This window comes from Dioscorea cayenensis, chromosome 14, assembly GCF_009730915.1.
Source record: "Dioscorea cayenensis subsp. rotundata cultivar TDr96_F1 chromosome 14, TDr96_F1_v2_PseudoChromosome.rev07_lg8_w22 25.fasta, whole genome shotgun sequence".
Classification (NCBI taxonomy): domain Eukaryota; kingdom Viridiplantae; phylum Streptophyta; class Magnoliopsida; order Dioscoreales; family Dioscoreaceae; genus Dioscorea; species Dioscorea cayenensis.
Window position 1 is genome coordinate 1,583,275 of NC_052484.1, and position 19,419 is coordinate 1,602,693.

Below are 19,419 nucleotides of genomic sequence, written 5' to 3' on the forward strand. Positions count from 1 at the left end.
TAGTTCCAAAGCAATAAAATATAATCTTTTCTAGATCTGCATGTGTGTTTGCTCGATCTTTAAATTCGATCTTTAATGATGCTTAACTAATATAAGTCATTATGCATTATGGACAAACTTTAGATGTGGGGCATCACCTTATGTTCAAACATATGCTCCATCATTAACTTTTTTCACTTTAATGATTGGGTTCCTTTCTTTAGCCAGATGGTGATGCCTTGGTGTTGGAACCATTACTCCATATATATTTATATATATATATATACTTATATTTGCTACAATTTAACTATTAATAATATGCTCTTAATGTTGCATAACCGAACTTGTTCATGTCTTTTCAAAAAGAATGAGAATTTAATTAACTTACCGTGCAGTGGTTGATTATATGTTAAAAGCGGAAACTGATTCTTTGTAATTGTAGTGTATTATTCTATCTTCGTTAATAGTTTAATATGTGCATCTAAATTATTTATTTATTCTGTTTTCTCAAAATTTCCTCTTCACACATTCTATCTCAAACCTTACTTGAAATTGATGTTCGGCAATATTCGGGTAAATATTGACCTGCCAAGAGGTATCTTCATACTTTGTCAATTTGGCGAAATACAGCCCAATAGGTCACCTTGCTGTTAATTATTTGTTCTTTCATTTTACCGGTTGGTGCGGCTTCACATATTTATTTTATTTTAGTTGTTACTGAACCTACTTGGAAAAGGTAGTATCTGGTCTGAATGGTTCACCTTTCATGTTCAATTGGCTTAAGAAATCACTGACATAGCTGATTAAATGCACAAATTGTCCTCTTATTAGCTTTCTCTTTTTGGAACCTTCAAAACAGCTGATGCCCCTTTAAACCCACACACACACACACATCATTTAGTTCACTTGCGATATGAAATGATTTCTAATTGACATCTGCAAATTCACAAGAGAGCAGTGTACTATCACTGGAAGATTCCTAGTTCCTTCATTTTATTCATCATATTTAATTTCTTTATTTCAGCTGTTTCCCTCTAAAATTCAACTAGAGCTTTTACCTTTTGAAGCATGCTTGTGTCGTCCTTCCTGTCTAAACATCGGCTGTAATGGCTAGAGCCACGTCATTTCATCAAATTTAATCCATGACATCTTATCTTTGCAGACAAGTAGTGGAGATTTTCCATTCACATATTTCGGATGGGTTTTCAAAATTGGAGCTTACCAGTCCTCAAGCCAACAACAGGTGCTGGATGTTCAGTCAGCTTTTTGGTTTTCACTTATCAGATAATATCCATTCTTCACAATTCCCATGATGGTTTTGTTTTTCCGTGTCCAGCAGGTTGTGCCGTGATATTCAGATTATTCTTTGGATGTATCCGCGTTGCATCTCTAACCGAGAGCACCATGGATTCAGTATGTGCCCAACTTATGGTCTGCTCGATGAATTGTATGTTGAGGAGGTTTGGCATACAAACGGTCAATGAACACGTTTATGTAAGAATAACAACTGACCATGTGCGAACAAACAGCGAGACGTCTTGTAGTTGAAGTCACTGAGATTTATATGTTGGTGTCTCTACTCATTGCGCTGATTCCTACAGGTAACTGTGCGTTAATTTCATACTTAATCCTTTATCAGCATCAACATAATTATTTCCGAATCATTTTATTTTATTTTGGATTAGCAATTATTGATTGTTTTTGTCTTTCAACTAAAGAAAAGACATCTTTTCTAATCGCTCCTACAACGCATTATTATTTTTGAGAATGGCAAAACAATACAATGTTGTGATTGACATTAATTTAAGTTAAAATATGTAGTCAGTGTCCTTCTAATAAAATCAGTCTTTGGTCCTCAGTATTTGCACATTTCCGTCCTTTTTGAGCTGCATTGACGGATTTTCGGCCCCTCAAAGTTTCTGTGACCCGAGTGCGAGCAAAAAGATGTAAAAATATACAAATATGAGATCAGTGATCGGATGGTCAGGTAAAAACGAAAACATATGCAAATATGAGGACAAAAATACGGATTTTTATATTAGAGGGATGTAAAAATGCAGAAAATACAAAAATAGAGGACCATTTTGATATTTATACGTTGAATTTATTCATGATTACAAAATTTTTTCAAAATATTTTTTTTTTTTCTGATATTCTGTTCGAAACTCTTGACAGATTCCGTGATCAGATTTTCCGGTGTGAAGAATGTGCAGCAGTAATGGTGGGTGCAAGCTTGCCCTAGAACCCACATTGTTCCATAGTTCAATTTTTTTAGCTTCTTGTGATAATTCAATTAAGTTTGTGCTTTCATAACTTTTCCGAAATTGTGAAACAGTTTGAGAATTTTACTTTTTGTTAGTGTATATGTGAGAGCTAATGGATATCAATCATTATTCGACTTCGAAAAACAAAGAAAAGGAAAATAGTTATCGGCAACTCTATATGGATCTGGTTCAGTATCTGTATAGTTATATGGATTCTCATGAGGGAGATTATGATGAGCTTCAAACATTAAACATTATTTCAATTCCAAGATTGTGAAATGTGTTCTTAATCTTGGTGTTACACTAGCTTTGTATGTGCATATCTAATCTGCCTGCCTTCTAATTTGTTTCAGAAGAAATGCCTTTCTTTTTTTTCAATAGATTTTATATATAGTTACTATGTATAAAAATTAAGCATTACTTTTTTCAATAGATTTTAAATATATATATATATATATGAGCTTTGATCATCTATGCACGTTCATAGATTTATAATTTATAAACGTTGTTGCAGGATGTTGGATTTCAATCTAATAGTTATGTACTGTTGCATGAACAGTAATACTGTGTTTATAAATAGTTGTACAGTGAAAGTGTGATGTACAGTATTTTAATTTAAACCATTTAATTAATTTGAGTACAGTAACTGAAACAATCTCAGCTATCAAAATCCATTTCTACTCGGTCTAGAGTGGAGGACACAAAAACTTAAATAAAATCACAGAATATCACACCAACCCAGTTGAAGCAAGTATCATGGTTGATCACAGTCCATTACACTGTTTATCTACTAAATTATATCTATCTCTCTCCTCTCAAGCCTCTCTCTTACTATAAATTATCTGGGGATGTTCTGTGAACATCTCCAGAAAACACTTTCTTACTCTCTATATATATATATATATAGATTTTAAATCTAGAGACTTTCGAAGTTACTGTCGTATTTTAATTCAACGGTTACAATTCATTCATAAACAGTGTTATACAATATTTTTATAAATAATAGCTATTGGATTATCATTTAACAGTTGTAAATAAATATTTTTAGTCAACAACCATATGTAGATGACTTAAACTCATATATATAATATTTTTATTTATTTATATACATATAATATTATCTTTATAAAAGAGGAAATAAAGACAAGTAAAAATGGGGTATTTTTGTTGTATGCCCTATAATAGTTGGAAAATCACTAATATATTCTTCTGAAATTGTGGTTCTTTTTTTTAATATTCCTAAAAAACACTTCTTTATCCTTATCTACTCTATGACTAAAACCTAACTTGTAAAAAATATTTAAAAAATATGATGGTTGGTTTGAGTTTTTTGTAATTTCCTTTTGGCTGACTAGTAGTCAGCCTATTATGTTATAGACTTATTGTATAGTAATTAATCAATCTTATAAGGGTATAAAAAACAAAAATTATAAGAAAAACCTCATTTACAGCCACTATTATTTAAAAATGTTTAATAATAATCGTTAAATTATCATATAAGGATTATTACATATATAAGAAAAATTAGAGATAGAAAACACAAATACAATCTAATATAACAATATTAACAGAAATAGTAAGCAAAGTATGTACAAATAAATGAAAGCAGTGAAAATGGGTCTCTAGGTTCTCTGTTGGTATTTATGAAAAATTTCTAAAGGCTGTTGGTAAAAATTGAGTACGACCGTGATTGCTTGACTTACTGTTCAAATCAAAGTATTATACTCCCTCCGTTCTTTTTTAGTTGTCACGGTTTGGACTTTTTTTTTTGTTTTTTTACCTGTCACATTAGAAATTTTGTACAATGTTAAATAATTTTTTTTTTCTAAATTTACCTTTTAATTTAATGTACTTGTACAATTTTCAATAAATCACAATCAACTAAATATTAAATTATATACTTCACTAGTGGAGTTTAGTTTTGAAAATAATGGTTTTTTTTTTTTAATAAAATATAAGTAACCAACTAACTTTAATTAACTTTTTTTAATCCGTGTGAATTAGATAAATGTGACAAATAAAAAAAATGGAGGGAGTAATAAAGAGTTCTTGTTATGGAACCAGAGAATACACTGGTTCTAACCTATTATATTCTGACATGTGTCCCATGTTATTATATTTTTTTTATTGTAATTGAAGACACGTGTCAAGTTTTAATAGGTTGAAACCAGAGTATTCTCTGGTTTCAAAATTAAGGTATTCTCATTTCTTACGATGCAATTGTATTTACACTTATGATAGCAGTGTTAACAATATTGTTGCAAAACACTATATATGCACTGTTGAGATACAGAAATGATATCGTTGGATTTCAATTCAACAGCTGAAAAAATTCACATTAGTCGAAGACACCGCCTCATAAATATAAATATAAATATTAATATAAATATAAATCTAAATCATGGACCTTGTGGTCCAACCCAAGGCCACCAACCTCTCAGATCTACCTGTACTTTCTAGGGGTATTTTCGTCATATTAAGTTTCACTACTCCCGGTATTTCTCCTCCCTCTTTTCCCCCACTCTTTCTCCGATCCCTCACGCCCTCTTCCATCTCTCCCGCTATGGTCACCAGCACCACCCACCAACGCGCGGCCGCCGGCGAGAAGAGCTCCGACACGACCTCCAAGGGGGCCGGAACCCGTCCCTCGTGGGCTACGGCTTCTGCTCTCTCTGGCGGCCACTCCGCTTCCACCAGCGGCAGCGCTGGCTCGCCTTCTAGCCGCTCAGAGCCTGCTGCCTTGGCTTCGGCCGCCGCCACCACTCCTGTCAGCGAGAACACCTTTGTCCGGCTTAATCACCTTGATATCCATGGTGATGATGCCGGATCCTCTCAGGGTGCTGCTAGGTGAGACCCTTTCCTCTTCTTTTTGTCTTCTTTTAGCGTTTTCTTTTTGTTTTGATGTCTTATTTCTGTGATAATTTGAGCTTGTTGAGGAAATTTTAGGGTAAATCGAGGAATTTCTATTGAGGGTTTTTTTGGAAAAATTTGAGCCTGATGTGGTGTGTTGTTGGTCTTGGAATTGGTGTTGGTTTGGAAATTAGGGTTGGTTTATTGATTATTGATAATTTGAGCTTGTTGAGAAAATTTTTAGGGTAAATTGAGGAATTTCTATTGAGGGTTTTTGGAAAAATTTGAGCTTTTTGATGTGGTGTGTTGTTGGTCTTGGTATTGGTGTTGGTTGGAAATTAGGTTGGTTTATTGATTATTGTGAACTCGTTGGGTGTTGTAATGTTATTTGTTGGATTGGTTGTTTTGTGGAGGTTTCTTATTTGTAATTGTTTTCAAGGAGAGAGCTGGGATGTTTGGATTCTATATTTTTTTATTGCCTGTTTGAGCACTGTTTCATTGGGCTGAAAGACATGGAAAAAGTTCATGAGACTCTTTTGCTAGTCATGATTTTGAGTTGATGGGGAGTGTATTAGTATTAATTGTAAACAAATGTTTGTTTTCCCCTTTATTTTTGTATTTATCTGTGCAATTTCATGACTTCCATAGCAACAAGTGATTTGTTTGCCTTATTGTATGGAAGTTTCATTTTCCCAGAATGTTTCCCAATTTTTGATGTAATTCTTTTTCTGATGATTGATTCAACCTCTGATAAAAAAGATAGACCTTGGTTCTATTTCATCTCTTCAACAACTTTAGTAATGAGCATAACGGCCCCTTTATTTGGTCTAATTGCTGATTTGCGAAGGAGATTCGGCTTTTTTTTTTTTCTCATTTATTATCTGTTCTCTGTACTTGAGTATTTTATATTGTGATTTTATTTTAAAAAAGACCTAACTAAGCATGTGCTTGTGCAGTGCTAAGAAGAAAAAGAGAGGAGCACGAGCAGTTGGAGCTGACAAGAGTGGCAGAGGACTTCGTCAATTCAGTATGAAAGGTGATTGTGAAAATTTAGCTCAATCACTTTGTATTGTCTGTTCAAAGTTTAAAGCTTGATAGTGTCTGTGTTAGTAGCATAGAGACAGGTTTTGTTGTGCCTTTTTTGTTTGCAGCTGAATGTTGGACGGACCTTGTATTGCTCTTTAGCTAATATAGACTTTAAATATTTGGTTGCATTCAAAATAGTTGTCTCATTCTACTTGCATGTTTCTATGATGTGTAGTTTGCGAGAAAGTAGAAAGCAAGGGGAGAACCACTTACAATGAGGTTAGATTGCTTCTTCTCTGGTTTTTAAGTCAATTATTTTCTCACCTTATTTGCATATAAAATTAATGCCTGATGATCAGGTAGACTCTGTTCTCTAAATAATTAAGAGGACAAGCTATTTCACATGTCAATTACCCTTTATGGTGGTATGGTCTTTTGGCCAGCATGTCATAAATGCGAATTATGTTTTTGAATCATCACTTACCTCGATTTGCAACTTTACCCAATTTGGTAATGGTCTCTCTACAATTTGAACTTGTCATATGTATAATATAAGCCTTTTCATATTTTTGGGCGGCTACGTTGCATCAATACCAATGATCACCTCTTCACCTTTTCTTGTTCCTTGCATTTTTTCTACTTTCGATGATCACTTTAAAGACGACACTACATGTCCAGCTATTAATGAATTTTTTTTTTTACTTCAATTAACCTAAAAATTTTATCAGGTAATGAAAACTATGTCATTGCAGATTCCAGGATGCCATCTTGCTTCATTAAAAAAAAAGTTGTAAACTTTAGGACAGAAGAATACAATTTGAGAATAAAATATTTTTCTAAGAAATGAACTTGAATTTCTTTGACAAATAATGGATATTGAGGTACATTGTAAACATGCATACTCACAGAGTTTGTTGATGATATGATGCTAGTATATTGTATTCTGGGGACAACATTGAGGTTAACATGTTCTTGGTTGTACTATATGTGGCGCACTTGTTCACTCATTGAATTTATATAATTTTCTCAATGGAAATTTTTTGTCGACTGCTGACATCTTCTTCACTCAAAATATTCTTATTCATTGTTTGTTTTTTCTTTCCTTTTCTTTGTTTCTTTAGATCTTTACAAATGTGTTCTGCAGCTAGAACTTCTCTGCTTATTCATTACTGTTATAGCAGACCTCTGTTGCTCCCATCTAGAACTTCTCTGTTTTGGTTGGCTTGTGACCAAGTGATTTTCTTTTCTATTTGCAGGTTGCAGATGAACTTGTTGCGGAATTTGCGGATCCTAACAGTAATATGGGATCTCCAGACCAGGTATTGTTCTTCCTCTGAAAACCAGCAATTTTAATTCTTTTTCCATTGATGGTTGAAGTACATTTATGGAATGTGCTATGATAAGTTTCTTTTGAAAGCAGCAACAATATGATGAGAAGAACATACGCCGGAGGGTGTATGATGCTCTGAATGTTCTCATGGCAATGGATATAATCTCCAAAGACAAGAAAGAAATACAATGGAAAGGCTTACCTCGAACAAGTCTGAATGATATTGAAGAATTAAAGGTTTGCCATGCCAACGTTTTCTATGTTCCTGTACTGGCCGTGTGTTTAATTGCTGCAAAATTTAATTCTTGAAGTGTACATTTATATAGATAAAAGTTCATTCGTTTTATTCTTAAAAAATTTAATAGTTTGCTTTGCATGTTTCTCCAGGCAGAGCGTATTGGGCTGAAAAACAGGATTGACAAGAAAACTGCATATTTGCAAGAATTGGAAGATCAAGTAAGTCCATCCACATTGTCTTGTCAAGCATTGAAATATATTATTTTTATTTTTGCCTTCCATTGTTGCTTTTATGATGTTCTCTCAAATACAATATTATCAATCAATGTCATCCATTCATCTTTATTGAACATCTTGTTTGGGCTGGAATCTTGTATTCTGACCTCTGTTAGTGATTAACGGAAGTACTGATATGACGTGTATTGGCTTCTTGAAAATGTGTAATTGCTGTCTATGTTTTTAGGACAATTAAGTTTGATGGCATGAAATGTTCAAACAATTGTAAAAGAACTGATTTAAGCACACCCAGGTCATCAGGAAAATTCATAGCCTTCTCGAAAATTTGAAGGGATGTAGTTTTGATTTTTCTGACTCAGATACATGAATGCAGATTTACCATTTATCTATTTATTTATCTATTTTTTATGTTACATCTTTAGTTTTCGTGGTTTTTCAAACAGAACATATCTGGTCAACAGAGATTTACATAAAGGACTTATTTTGCATGACATTGTCTTCGTGCAGATATTATAATAATAACAATGTGGTCAATTGATCTGACACAGGGCAAGGTTTTATTAATGTGTATTGAAGGTTTTCAATGCTCACATTCTTCTCTTCTTTTATTAAGTACATAGGTCTTCAGAACCTTATTCAGCGAAATGAGCAATTATATGGGTCTGGGAATGCTCCCTCTGGCGGAGTGGCTTTACCATTTATTCTTGTTCAGGTACAGCGTTTGCCTTCTAATGCAGCATTTACTCATTCTCTATGCTTAAGATGGTTCATTGGATTTAGCAAACAGCAGTTACTAGGATTGCATATGTGGAACTTGGGAGGATGTTCAACAGTAAACCTTTTAAGTGGTTAATTTCTGAAGGTTCTTTTCTCATTGATTCTATTGCCATATTTAACTTTTAGCAATGTAGTCTAATTATGTAAAACTTTATCAAATAATCTAACGCGAAACACTTTATTTATTAAGATTATATGTACTCTGCCATGCGCTAATATACATGGTAGCGGCGATTCTGCTGTCTTTTCCTGTCTGAAACTTCAACAAAGGTCCACCATAACTTTCCAATTTTATGCCCACAAAACCCGTTACTTGTTGGAGGATAATTGTTTTGAGATGACGCGATGTAAATTGGTATTCCGAAGATTTTGGTTGTTTTTGAGATGACGCGATGTAAATTGGTATTCCGAAGATTTTGGTTGTTTTTGAGAAGTAATTGTTTTTGAGATGACGCGATGTAATTGTTTTGAGATGACATATGCTTAGATTTTTATGGTTGATGACCTCTCTGCTTTTGGCTGTTTTTAAACAACTTCTCTCAAGCTGCTTTGCAATCTGTGGAAAACACAAAACAGAATTTAACCATGTATTTTATGTGAAAAAAGGGGCGTAGAAGTGTTTTTATGGTCTGCGTCTATATATGAAAATTTAAAATATTTGATCTCAATCGAAGTTTATGCCTTTATGGAAAGCTTCCAACTTATGCTATGGTCTTGAATTATAGTGCCATTTTTGTGGATATGAAGTTTATTGAGTTCTTCACATGGTGGATATGGTTGTCTTATTTGTTTGTGGTTGTCTACGACTCTACCTCTAGAATTTAACCATCTCCCTTGGTTTGATGACGCTATGGTTTCTTGACATGCAAGATACTCCCGTCTTTTAAAGTGCACTGACAATAATAATTTGAGACATTAAACTAATGTTTTTGTAACTATTTGATATTATTTAAAGCAGCTCTCTTCTGCTTCTCTGACTTATTTAGTTTAGGTTTTAAAATTCCCACCTATCAAGATGGTTATGTTTATGCATAGTCATAAGAGATTTACAGTTGTAATCTTAAGACTGATTTGTCAAATACTACTGAATTGGAATATAGATTTTCTGCCTTCAAAGCACAAAATATAAAACATTGATATAAAGTCCTGTTCATTTCTTTTGTCACTTTATGTAATTGCACCATCTTTTCCTTGTGAGAATTAAGTACATTGTGAGTTTATCGTTAAAAGTTCCTGCATTTGTGAAATAACAGACTCGCCCTCATGCTACTGTTGAAGTGGAGATTTCAGAAGATATGCAGCTGGTGCACTTTGACTTCAATAGGTATTCCATTTTTCATTCTCTTTGATGCACTTTGTTGTGTCCCGGTATTAGATGATCAATTTCTGTTTTTGGACCTCCAAAGCATCATATCCAAGAGTTTTACCTAGGAACACCTTCAGTCCATGTGGATTTCAAGTAGTGTACCTTTATCATTCTAGAATGACTGGTCAAATATGAGATTGATGGTAAAGTAACCATAAAATGCAATATGGCTAGGGTTAGGGGCCTTCGGGCAATTAGGCATAGATCATCACAAAAGTAATACTTGGAAAAAAAATTATGTGAGCCTGAAGAGATATTTGAAGAGAGTACTGGCAGTTGTGAAGCATCATACTGGATGTCTGATTATTTTATTGTCATAACTTTCTAATTAAAACTGAGATTGAGATTTATGCTATTTGAGCACAAATCTTTAAATACATGGAATTTGTCATCAGGGTATGAATAAATGCATATCTTTATGTTGCAAACAATGAGTCTTAAGTCACATAACGAATTGTGCAATTTCTTTCTGGTGAAACAAAAGGCATAAAATTATGCATAGAATGAACTGCTTATTACGCCCCTATATGAAGTATTATTAGCCATCATGGAAGTACACAATCCTCTCTTGATAATCCTGATTTTTTGTGTGTGCGTGTGTGTGTGTTTTTTTTGTAATACTTAATTTTATGCCTTAAATATGGTCTTATATCTCCTTCTTAAGTCCGACGTAGCATGATTTATCACGTTCTACTGCTTTCATAAATTTTATAATGAACGAGGTCTTCCAACCTGCCAACCCAATAACCAAACTCAAGTATACCCATAATTGCCCACTTTTTTCCTCAAACTTGCTCCTTTTTTGTTTTCCGTCTTTTTTTCGTGAGGATGAAAGTGATGGCCAGCCATCAAACTCTGCTAATTCTTTTATCCTGTAGCATGATGCTGAATTTCTGAACTTCAAATTATTCCTTGGCAACTATTGTGCATTATTTTATGAGAAAATACTAACCTTAACCAGTTTATTTTACTATGTAAGCTGAAAGCATTGGGCTGCCCTCATTAAATTGAAGAGTTTCTTTTTCTACTACATATTTCTTATTTCAAACATCAGTTTGTTGTATCCTGTGCTCAACTTGTGCTGAACTCTAAATTACAGCACTCCTTTTGAGCTGCATGATGACTCGTATGTCCTCAAGGCAATGAGATTCTGTGAAAGAGAACCAAATGATGGCGCCCGCGAACCTAGCTCGAACGGAGGCGAGTGCTCCAGCACCGTGGGCATGCACCAAAATCAAATCCCGCAAACTACAAGGTCCAACCTCACCGGTAAGCTTCCCGCCTCGCCACCAATTCCCGGAATTCTAAAAGGACGCGTGAAGCATGAACACTGATCTGTAAAACTCAAGCTTTGTATGTTGTTCAGGGGCCGGGTTTATTTTTGTTTTCTCTTTATAATCTCTGTATAGTATCATCAAGTAACAAGATGACCTATGAACCAACAAAAGATCTTCTCGCCTTATCGGCTTTTGACATGCTAGCTAGAAGGATAGAATGCGCATCGACTTCTTGAAAGGTATTTTAGGAGTTTATCGAGTCCATCGATGCGTGAAGTGGGTAATTCATGTTATTGTGGTATAGTTGTGTATCATTTTTTGATATAGTACTGGTTTTCAGATGTTTCAATTGGAAAAGTTTATCTTTAACTTCTTAATGTTAGTTTATATACCATTCCAGTGTTCCTTGTTCTTATATATATATATTGAAAATGTGAGTAGTGTTTACAGGTTAACAAATTGAAGTCTTGAATTGTGAATGTGCTTAAATTATTAAAATAAATATGAATTTTATTATTATATTGTGAGTTTAAATCATGCATTGAAGTTTATTATGTTCCCTAATGATACAAAAATATAGCCAATGATCAAAACTGATCTCATTGAGTATATGAGTACTGATAGAGTTTTTCATGAGTGAGAGTTTAATTTTCTACTGAGGACATTTTCGTGAGATTGCTATGATGGTAGTCTATGTATGGTCGTTTTTATTTGATCATCGCGTTTAGTTTTTAATAATATATATAAAAATATAGGGTGGTTTGTTTGTTGTTTTTTTTTTTAATTTATTTTTTATTATATGCCTCTACAAAAATGGTATGTATTTTATAGGCTCTTGGAAAACATTGTTTTTTTGTTTATATATGTGACTAAATTTAGGCTAAAAATTTTTATAAAAAAAGCCAAATTAGTGAAGATAAAGGAAATAGGAAATAGAATTTTTAAATATAAAAACAAATATGATTTTTTTATAAATATATAATAATTTTCAAGTATGGCTTCATAATAATTATCAACCATTAATACATATTTTCTGAAAAATATAATTGTCTTTGATTTCATATAACTTTTTTTATATGCAACCAGCTCAGTTAGTCTAGACATAAACACGGATCGAAAATTGATCTTCCAATTTGTACATTTTTATTCAAATACAGAGTTTTGGATTGTAACTCATACTCACGCTTGGGATCTATCACCACTACATGTATCTAGCGGGTTTTAAATTTGCAACACTTGAATGTCTCATCCAACACATTTTGTAAAGCCAATATAGCTTGGTTAAGAACGTTTTTGGTTCATGTTATTAGCTTAATTCATTGTTTTCATCTGAACTCTTTTTCAAATTTATTTTGATTTATTCCTCAAAATTTTTTTGACTTGAACCCTATGATTTTATATAAACCTTAAATTTGATGTTTTGTAATCAAAGTATTCTTAATAGATTGTTAAAATTAGTTGATGATTTTTTTTTTTGGACAACTTTATCCTCACCTTTGCCAAGTGACCACAAACTCCACATCTGATGATCATTTGATAGAAAACAAAACAGATAAAGAAACTTTTGATGTCCTGACAAGTTTCAAAAGAACCTCTGACTCCCTATTACTTTTTAAATACCTAATAAATCCTTATAATTTTAAAAAATACCACATCACTCCCTCATGTTATCAAAATGATTACTTTATCTCTATTTATTTATTTATTTTCAACTTCCTATACCACTATAAGCTCAACTGGCCTCTAAAAACATAAACTTATATAGAACTAAAATAAATTTGTTCATCTTTGACAAATTAACATAAAACAGAGTGAGCTCATTTGGCTTGTGAGCCAGTTTTGTCATTGAGAAGCCTTACAATAATTCATCGAAATTTATGTGAGCTGATTGGTGAGAATAAAATATATAAAAGAAAAAAAAAGTAAAAAAAGTAAAAAAAAAACTGTAAGTTTATCATGATATTTGACTTTTTCATTTTGTTTTATTTTCTAAGACTCATGAGTAAAAAACAAAATGCATGATAATAAAATGGAAAATATTTGTCCTTGGAAAATCAGAGACAGGACATGGCTAAGGGCCTAGGCTAACAATGAATAAAGAAGTGGCCCCCACCCTAATGCCTCTTTTTATGTTTTTGGAATCAAAAATATCTATGCACAATATATCCATTTAAGGATTGGAAAGTTTGCAACCTTTCAATCATGCATCACATAAAAAATTACATAAATTTCCTATATATATATATATATATATATATAAATACATATATGTTATATATGTATGTATGTGAATAATTATGTATATACTTTTATAAAACTTTCACATATTTGACAAACTATCAATAATTGTGTATTTATTATGAAGTCAACATTCGGATTTATTTTATTATTTGGAAAGATTATTTTACTTCTAACTTTTTTTATGTCTATATTATATATATATATATATATATATATATATATCACACATACATAATTAATATTTACCGTCAAATTCAAACCGGAATGCCCACATCTTTTCTCCATGTTAGTCACATTCTTATCTTTAATTTGTTTTCTCTTCTAAACTAAACAAAATGAGAAAACGATGGATGAAAAGGACAGAGAAATTTTGGTATATAAAAGAGAAAAAAAAATGAATTCATCTTTTTTTGAAAAATATCAGAACATTCGAGAATATATATATACACATAATTAATAGTTAATGTCAAATTTAACTCATTGTCTCGACATCTTTTCTCCATTCATATTCTTATTTTTTTTTTGTTTTTTTCAAAACAAGATATAAGAAAATGATCGGAGAAAATAACTAAGAGATTTTGATATATGAAAAGAAAAAAGATAAATTCATCTTTTTCAAAAAATATCAGAACATTCGAGAACATATATGTATGTATATAATAGGTTAATGTCAAATTCAAATCATTATGTCGATTTCTTTTCTTTGTTTGCCATGCTCTTATCACTTCGTTTGTTTTTTGTTTAAAAAATACAAAAATAATTTGAAAAAAAGACTGAAAAATTTTGGCACGTCAAAGGAAGAAAAATCTTCATTCATCCTTTCGAAAAATATCAGAATTTTCGAGTGGCAAGGGGCATGACGTGGTATGCCATGTCAGCATGCTGTCAATAGAGTTAACCCGAGTGACCTAATTGAATGTGAATTTAAAATTACGATACCCAGTTAAAAATTTTTATAATTCAATGATTTAAATATAAATCATCAAAAAAATTATGTGGCTATTTAAATAATTTACCAATATAAAACATATATGATAATGTATAACACAACAAATTTAAGGTTTATAGATTACTAAAATTGTTTTAGTGATGCATAATGATTAATTTCTCAATTCAATTATTAGTGCATTACTTTAAAAACTCAAAACTCAAGAAGGAAATCATTAAAGATGTAAACAAAATTAAAATTGCATAGAAGCCTAGATCCAACAAAAAGCAAATTAAAAAACACATTTTTTTCCTCACCAAACTAAAAATTTATTGGGATCACTTTTCAAAGGTTTCCAATGAAATTATATAAAACAAATTAGGCTAATTTTATTTCAATAAAATATTAAATATCATGATCAACATAAGATATAATGTGAGCTAATGAAGTCCCAAGGCAATCAATCCATTGATTCCATAGTACCATATATAATAGTATCAACTCCATCAAATACTATTTCTGATATAAAGCTAGAAACATTATGAACATAAACAACCCAAAAAAAAAAATTAAAAAAAATAAGTAATGTCATCACTTCAACTCTTTCTCTAGTATTATCTTTGCATGCATATTTAATAATGTGAAGAGAAACAGTACTCTCCTTCAGTACAAAGAATATAAAATAAATTTAAAAAAAGGGAAAAGAAAATTAAAAAAAATAAGGAATGATAAAAGAAACATTGGAATTAAGAAAAGAAGATAAAGAAGTGAACCTGTGTTAAATGGAGCTCCACCATCAATCATACTTCCAAAGAAATCCAAGCATATTAATTCACTTCATGAACATTTCATTTTAGGAGTAATCCAAGATGTTATATGACTGCATTTACCACTGCACCTACACACACACACATGCACACAATTTATATATATATATTATAAACAGATTTCAAAGCCTAGAGAAACACATGTGTGTATATATATATATATATATATACATGTATGGCTATATATGGAATTATATAAAGATTTCATACAGAAAACATATATGTTTTCTTTTAAATTGAGGCATATACAAGATTTCAGAGCTTAGGTTGAAAGATATATCATAAAAGACATAAAAGACTCACTAAACACACATTTCAAACTTTAGAGAAGCACATTATATATATATATATATATATATATATATATGTAGAATCATGTAAAGATATCATATAGAGAAACATATATATTTGATTTTAAGGGAAACATAAGATTTCAGAGCTTATATAGGAACATATGTTTCTACTTCTTTTACTCCCTCCTTCCTAGGAATCACTTAGTCTAAAAAATTTAATATGCAAAAGGAGAAGAAGCAAATGAAAGAACATTTATGCAACTCATATATGTATAACATTCTAAGCTTAGAGAAACACATTATCTATCTATATGTATATATATAGAATCATATATATAAAGATATCATATAGAGAAACATATGTTATCTTGTTCTCTTACTCTCTGGCTACTTCCTGTGAGACTCATTAAATCACAAAAACTTAGCAAGCAAAAGGGAAAAAAAAAGAAGAAGGAAATGATGAACAATTATAAAACTCAAATAAATACAAAATCCAAACCTCAGACCAGAAACACATTTCATATAGAGATATCACATATATGTTTTCTTTTAAGACAGGCACAATATTTCAGAGCTTATATAGAAACATAGTATATATATATATATATATATATATATTTCTTCTTCTCTTAACTCTCAAGGACTCATTAAATCAGAAAGACTTATTAACAAGGCAAAAAAATAAAAAATAAAAAATAATGAGATGATGAACAATCATATACAACTCATATGCATATAAAAACTATTAACTTCCACTATTTTTCTCTTCAAAACATGCACACACACTCAAGAACATATGTATATATATAGGTGCAGGTGCAAATGCAGTGATATATAAAAACATCTTGGTCTCAGTTACTTCAAACCTATCATCTTCTTCTCTTGCTCTTTATCTCTCTCTTTCTCTCTTCTTTCTTATCCTCACACACAAACATACACAAAGAGTGAGAGATATATATAGAGAAAGAAAGAAAGAAAGAAAAAAAAAAGCAAGAGAGGAAGAGTACTAGAGTGAGTAGTTAAGGTTGTGAGGAAGAGGGAACAGAGGAGTACCAGAGAGTAATGAGAGGTAGCCAACAGGGAACAAAAGGAGAAAGGACTAGTGAATTAAAGGAAGAAGGAAAGAAGAAGAAGAAGAGAGAAAAAGAAATAATAATAATAATAATAATATTAATATATAAAGGAAAAAGGAGTGGTTTTTAATTTTTATAATTATGAAAGAAGAAAGCAGCATGGAAAATATGGCACGTGCGAGAAAGTGCTCAACGTGTGGGCCTTCACGTGAACTGCATGCCACTTCACGTGGCTTTGTTTCTTGCCAGTTGGATATCTACCTACTTAAATGACCATCATGCCCCCCTCTATCTCTCTTTTCTCCTCTCCCTTAACGGGTCGGATTCTCTTCCCCATCCTCCATCTCAACCCGAATCCATTAAAACTCCTTACTTCCGCAATCAAATTAAAAATAGAAAAAAAATCATACTAACATCACTTGAGCTTTTGAGATAAATGTTTATTGTAATGAGTCTAATGACTGAACAATAAGATATTTGATTTTTATATGAAAGATTGAGGGTTTGACTCTCTCACGCTACATGATTGAGATGGTAAAAAACATATATTTGATGGTTTGTCTATATTATTAATAATTTTTTTTAAATAATATTAAAATTTAGTGAATCATGTTTTTAACATGTTATATATCACGCAATAAATAATATAGATGTATTTCAATATAATTATGCGGCTCATTTAATATTTTGTAGAGTTTTAAGTTTTAAATGATATTATTGTTACATGTAGCTCATGATATATATATATATATATATATATATATATATATATATATATATATATATATATATATATATATGTATATATATCATGTAAGAAAGTAATGCAATCCCACATTGAAAAACAAAGAGAAGATGGAAGAGTTTATAATAAAGTCTGGACATCTAATATTAAAATTCAATGATAGGAACGTTTAGAGAAAATAATAAAAAATTTATCTTAATTAACTGTCAAATGAATAGCTATTGAAAATGTTTTTGTGAAACAATATCAGAGAATCAAAAAAGTTTTTTTATTTTCATATTTATAAACTTATTTTTTTCTAATATGCGGTTTAATAATTTTTTTCTAGTAATTTTCTATACAAAAACTTTTTGATATTTCCTAAAAAAAAATTCTTTTAATTTATTGTAAATGGATTTTGGTATGTTTCAAGTTTTAGAGAAAACATTGTCCTTAAATCCTGCGTAACATAGTGAGAACAATTATTTTCTTTAATAGTAATATTTTTTGTGTAAAACAATATTTTTGGTTTTTTAATTCTCTTTAATTATTATGATATAATTTTTAGAGTGTTTTTGAAACTGTTTATTTTAAAATATTATTTTTTAAGTTTACATTTTTTATTCTGTCAAATCTATTTATTAAAAATATTAACACAATTGAGAAAGGCAATATGTGCCGGAGCAGGGACGCCTTTCATGCAAGTGTCTCTCTCGTCTTGCGCGAGATGGGGATCGAGCTCGGGAGGCCGCGCTCGACACTCGGCGCGAGCAGCCCCTATGTAAGGGGCCCGATCTGCGATAGACTGAGAATAGTCGTTGCGTATACACGATAGTTTTATCCCCATATTTATGCATATACATATTTAAGCATTTAAAATGCAATATATATATGGATAGATAGATATGTGATAATACGCGTGTGCCTAAGATTGAGCCAACAAAACCGGGGTATTTGAGTAAATTCAAGGTTAAAAAGGTTTGTATTGACGCAATAATGCAAGTTGGAACGAGTAACATAATGACTATATTACCCTTCCCTCATTTAACGGCTCGCATTCTCCACACTCTCCATATCTCTTTCAAGCAGAATCTGATAGAAAATGATAATCAAGAAATATATATATATAATAATAATAATAATAATTATTATTATTATAAAGATAGATATATATGTATATATATAATTTTTTTTTTACATATATATCAAAAAAATTTTAGTGTGTTGTGTTTTGAGTCCATTAAAGTGGTGTCCTTTGATAGTGACCATCTTTGTAGTGTGTTTTGTTTTTGAGTCCATCCAAGTTGTGTACTTCGATGGTGATGTTCATGTTTCAGTACACCAAACAACTATTTATCTCTTGCAGACCATTTGCATTGGTCGGTTAGTGCACCGAGCACCTTCCTCAATCTTTGTTTTATCTTATTATTTTAAAAATACATATGTTTTAAATATTATAAAAATAGTAGATGTTTACTGTAACAAATCATAGTACTGTAACAAGTAATGCCAATACAACATTTGATATCACTGTAATAGTAGGACATATTTTATTGTAGTAACAATATACACTAATGACTACCCCATGTTTAATTATGATAATTATTAATATTATTATTATTATTTCACAAATCAGTGTATTCTGAACCGTTGGAGAATAGAAAAAAAATAAAAAGAGATGAATTAGAATTAAATGTGTTTGGTATATATATTTTTCTATTTATTCTGATATTATTAATATTTTTCTTATAATTATTGTATATTTATATATATATATATATATATATTGAGGATGAGCCGTGGTTAGTAGCATGTATAATAATACACATTTATTTTAATTTTTGTATTTTATATTTTATTTATTTCTATTTCTAAAAGATTTGAACATTTGGGGATTTGAAAATTATATTTTTTTATAACATCCAATTTTACTAGGTAAATAAAAAATAATTTCTATGTCTCTAAATATTTGCAAATGGACTTGTAATTA

The 19,419-nt window shown here is 31.0% G+C and overlaps 1 protein-coding gene and 1 long non-coding RNA gene across 2 annotated transcripts; both read left to right on the forward strand.

Annotated features, from left to right (window-relative positions):
• The first annotated feature begins 1,539 nt into the window (after positions 1 to 1,539).
• LOC120275832 lies at positions 1,540 to 2,533 on the forward strand. The gene is made up of 2 exons (XR_005541167.1): positions 1,540 to 1,580; positions 2,155 to 2,533. It is a non-coding gene; the product is annotated as an uncharacterized LOC120275832 (long non-coding RNA).
• A 2,220-nt stretch (positions 2,534 to 4,753) lies between these two features.
• On the forward strand, positions 4,754 to 11,720 carry LOC120275842 (transcription factor-like protein DPB). The gene is made up of 9 exons (XM_039282555.1): positions 4,754 to 5,090; positions 6,050 to 6,129; positions 6,355 to 6,398; positions 7,376 to 7,438; positions 7,540 to 7,686; positions 7,837 to 7,905; positions 8,537 to 8,635; positions 9,954 to 10,024; positions 11,166 to 11,720. The coding sequence occupies exons 1-9, from the start codon at positions 4,807 to 4,809 to the stop codon at positions 11,398 to 11,400; spliced, it is 1,092 nt and encodes a 363-aa protein (XP_039138489.1). The 5' UTR covers positions 4,754 to 4,806; the 3' UTR covers positions 11,401 to 11,720.
• The last annotated feature ends 7,699 nt before the right edge of the window (positions 11,721 to 19,419 follow it).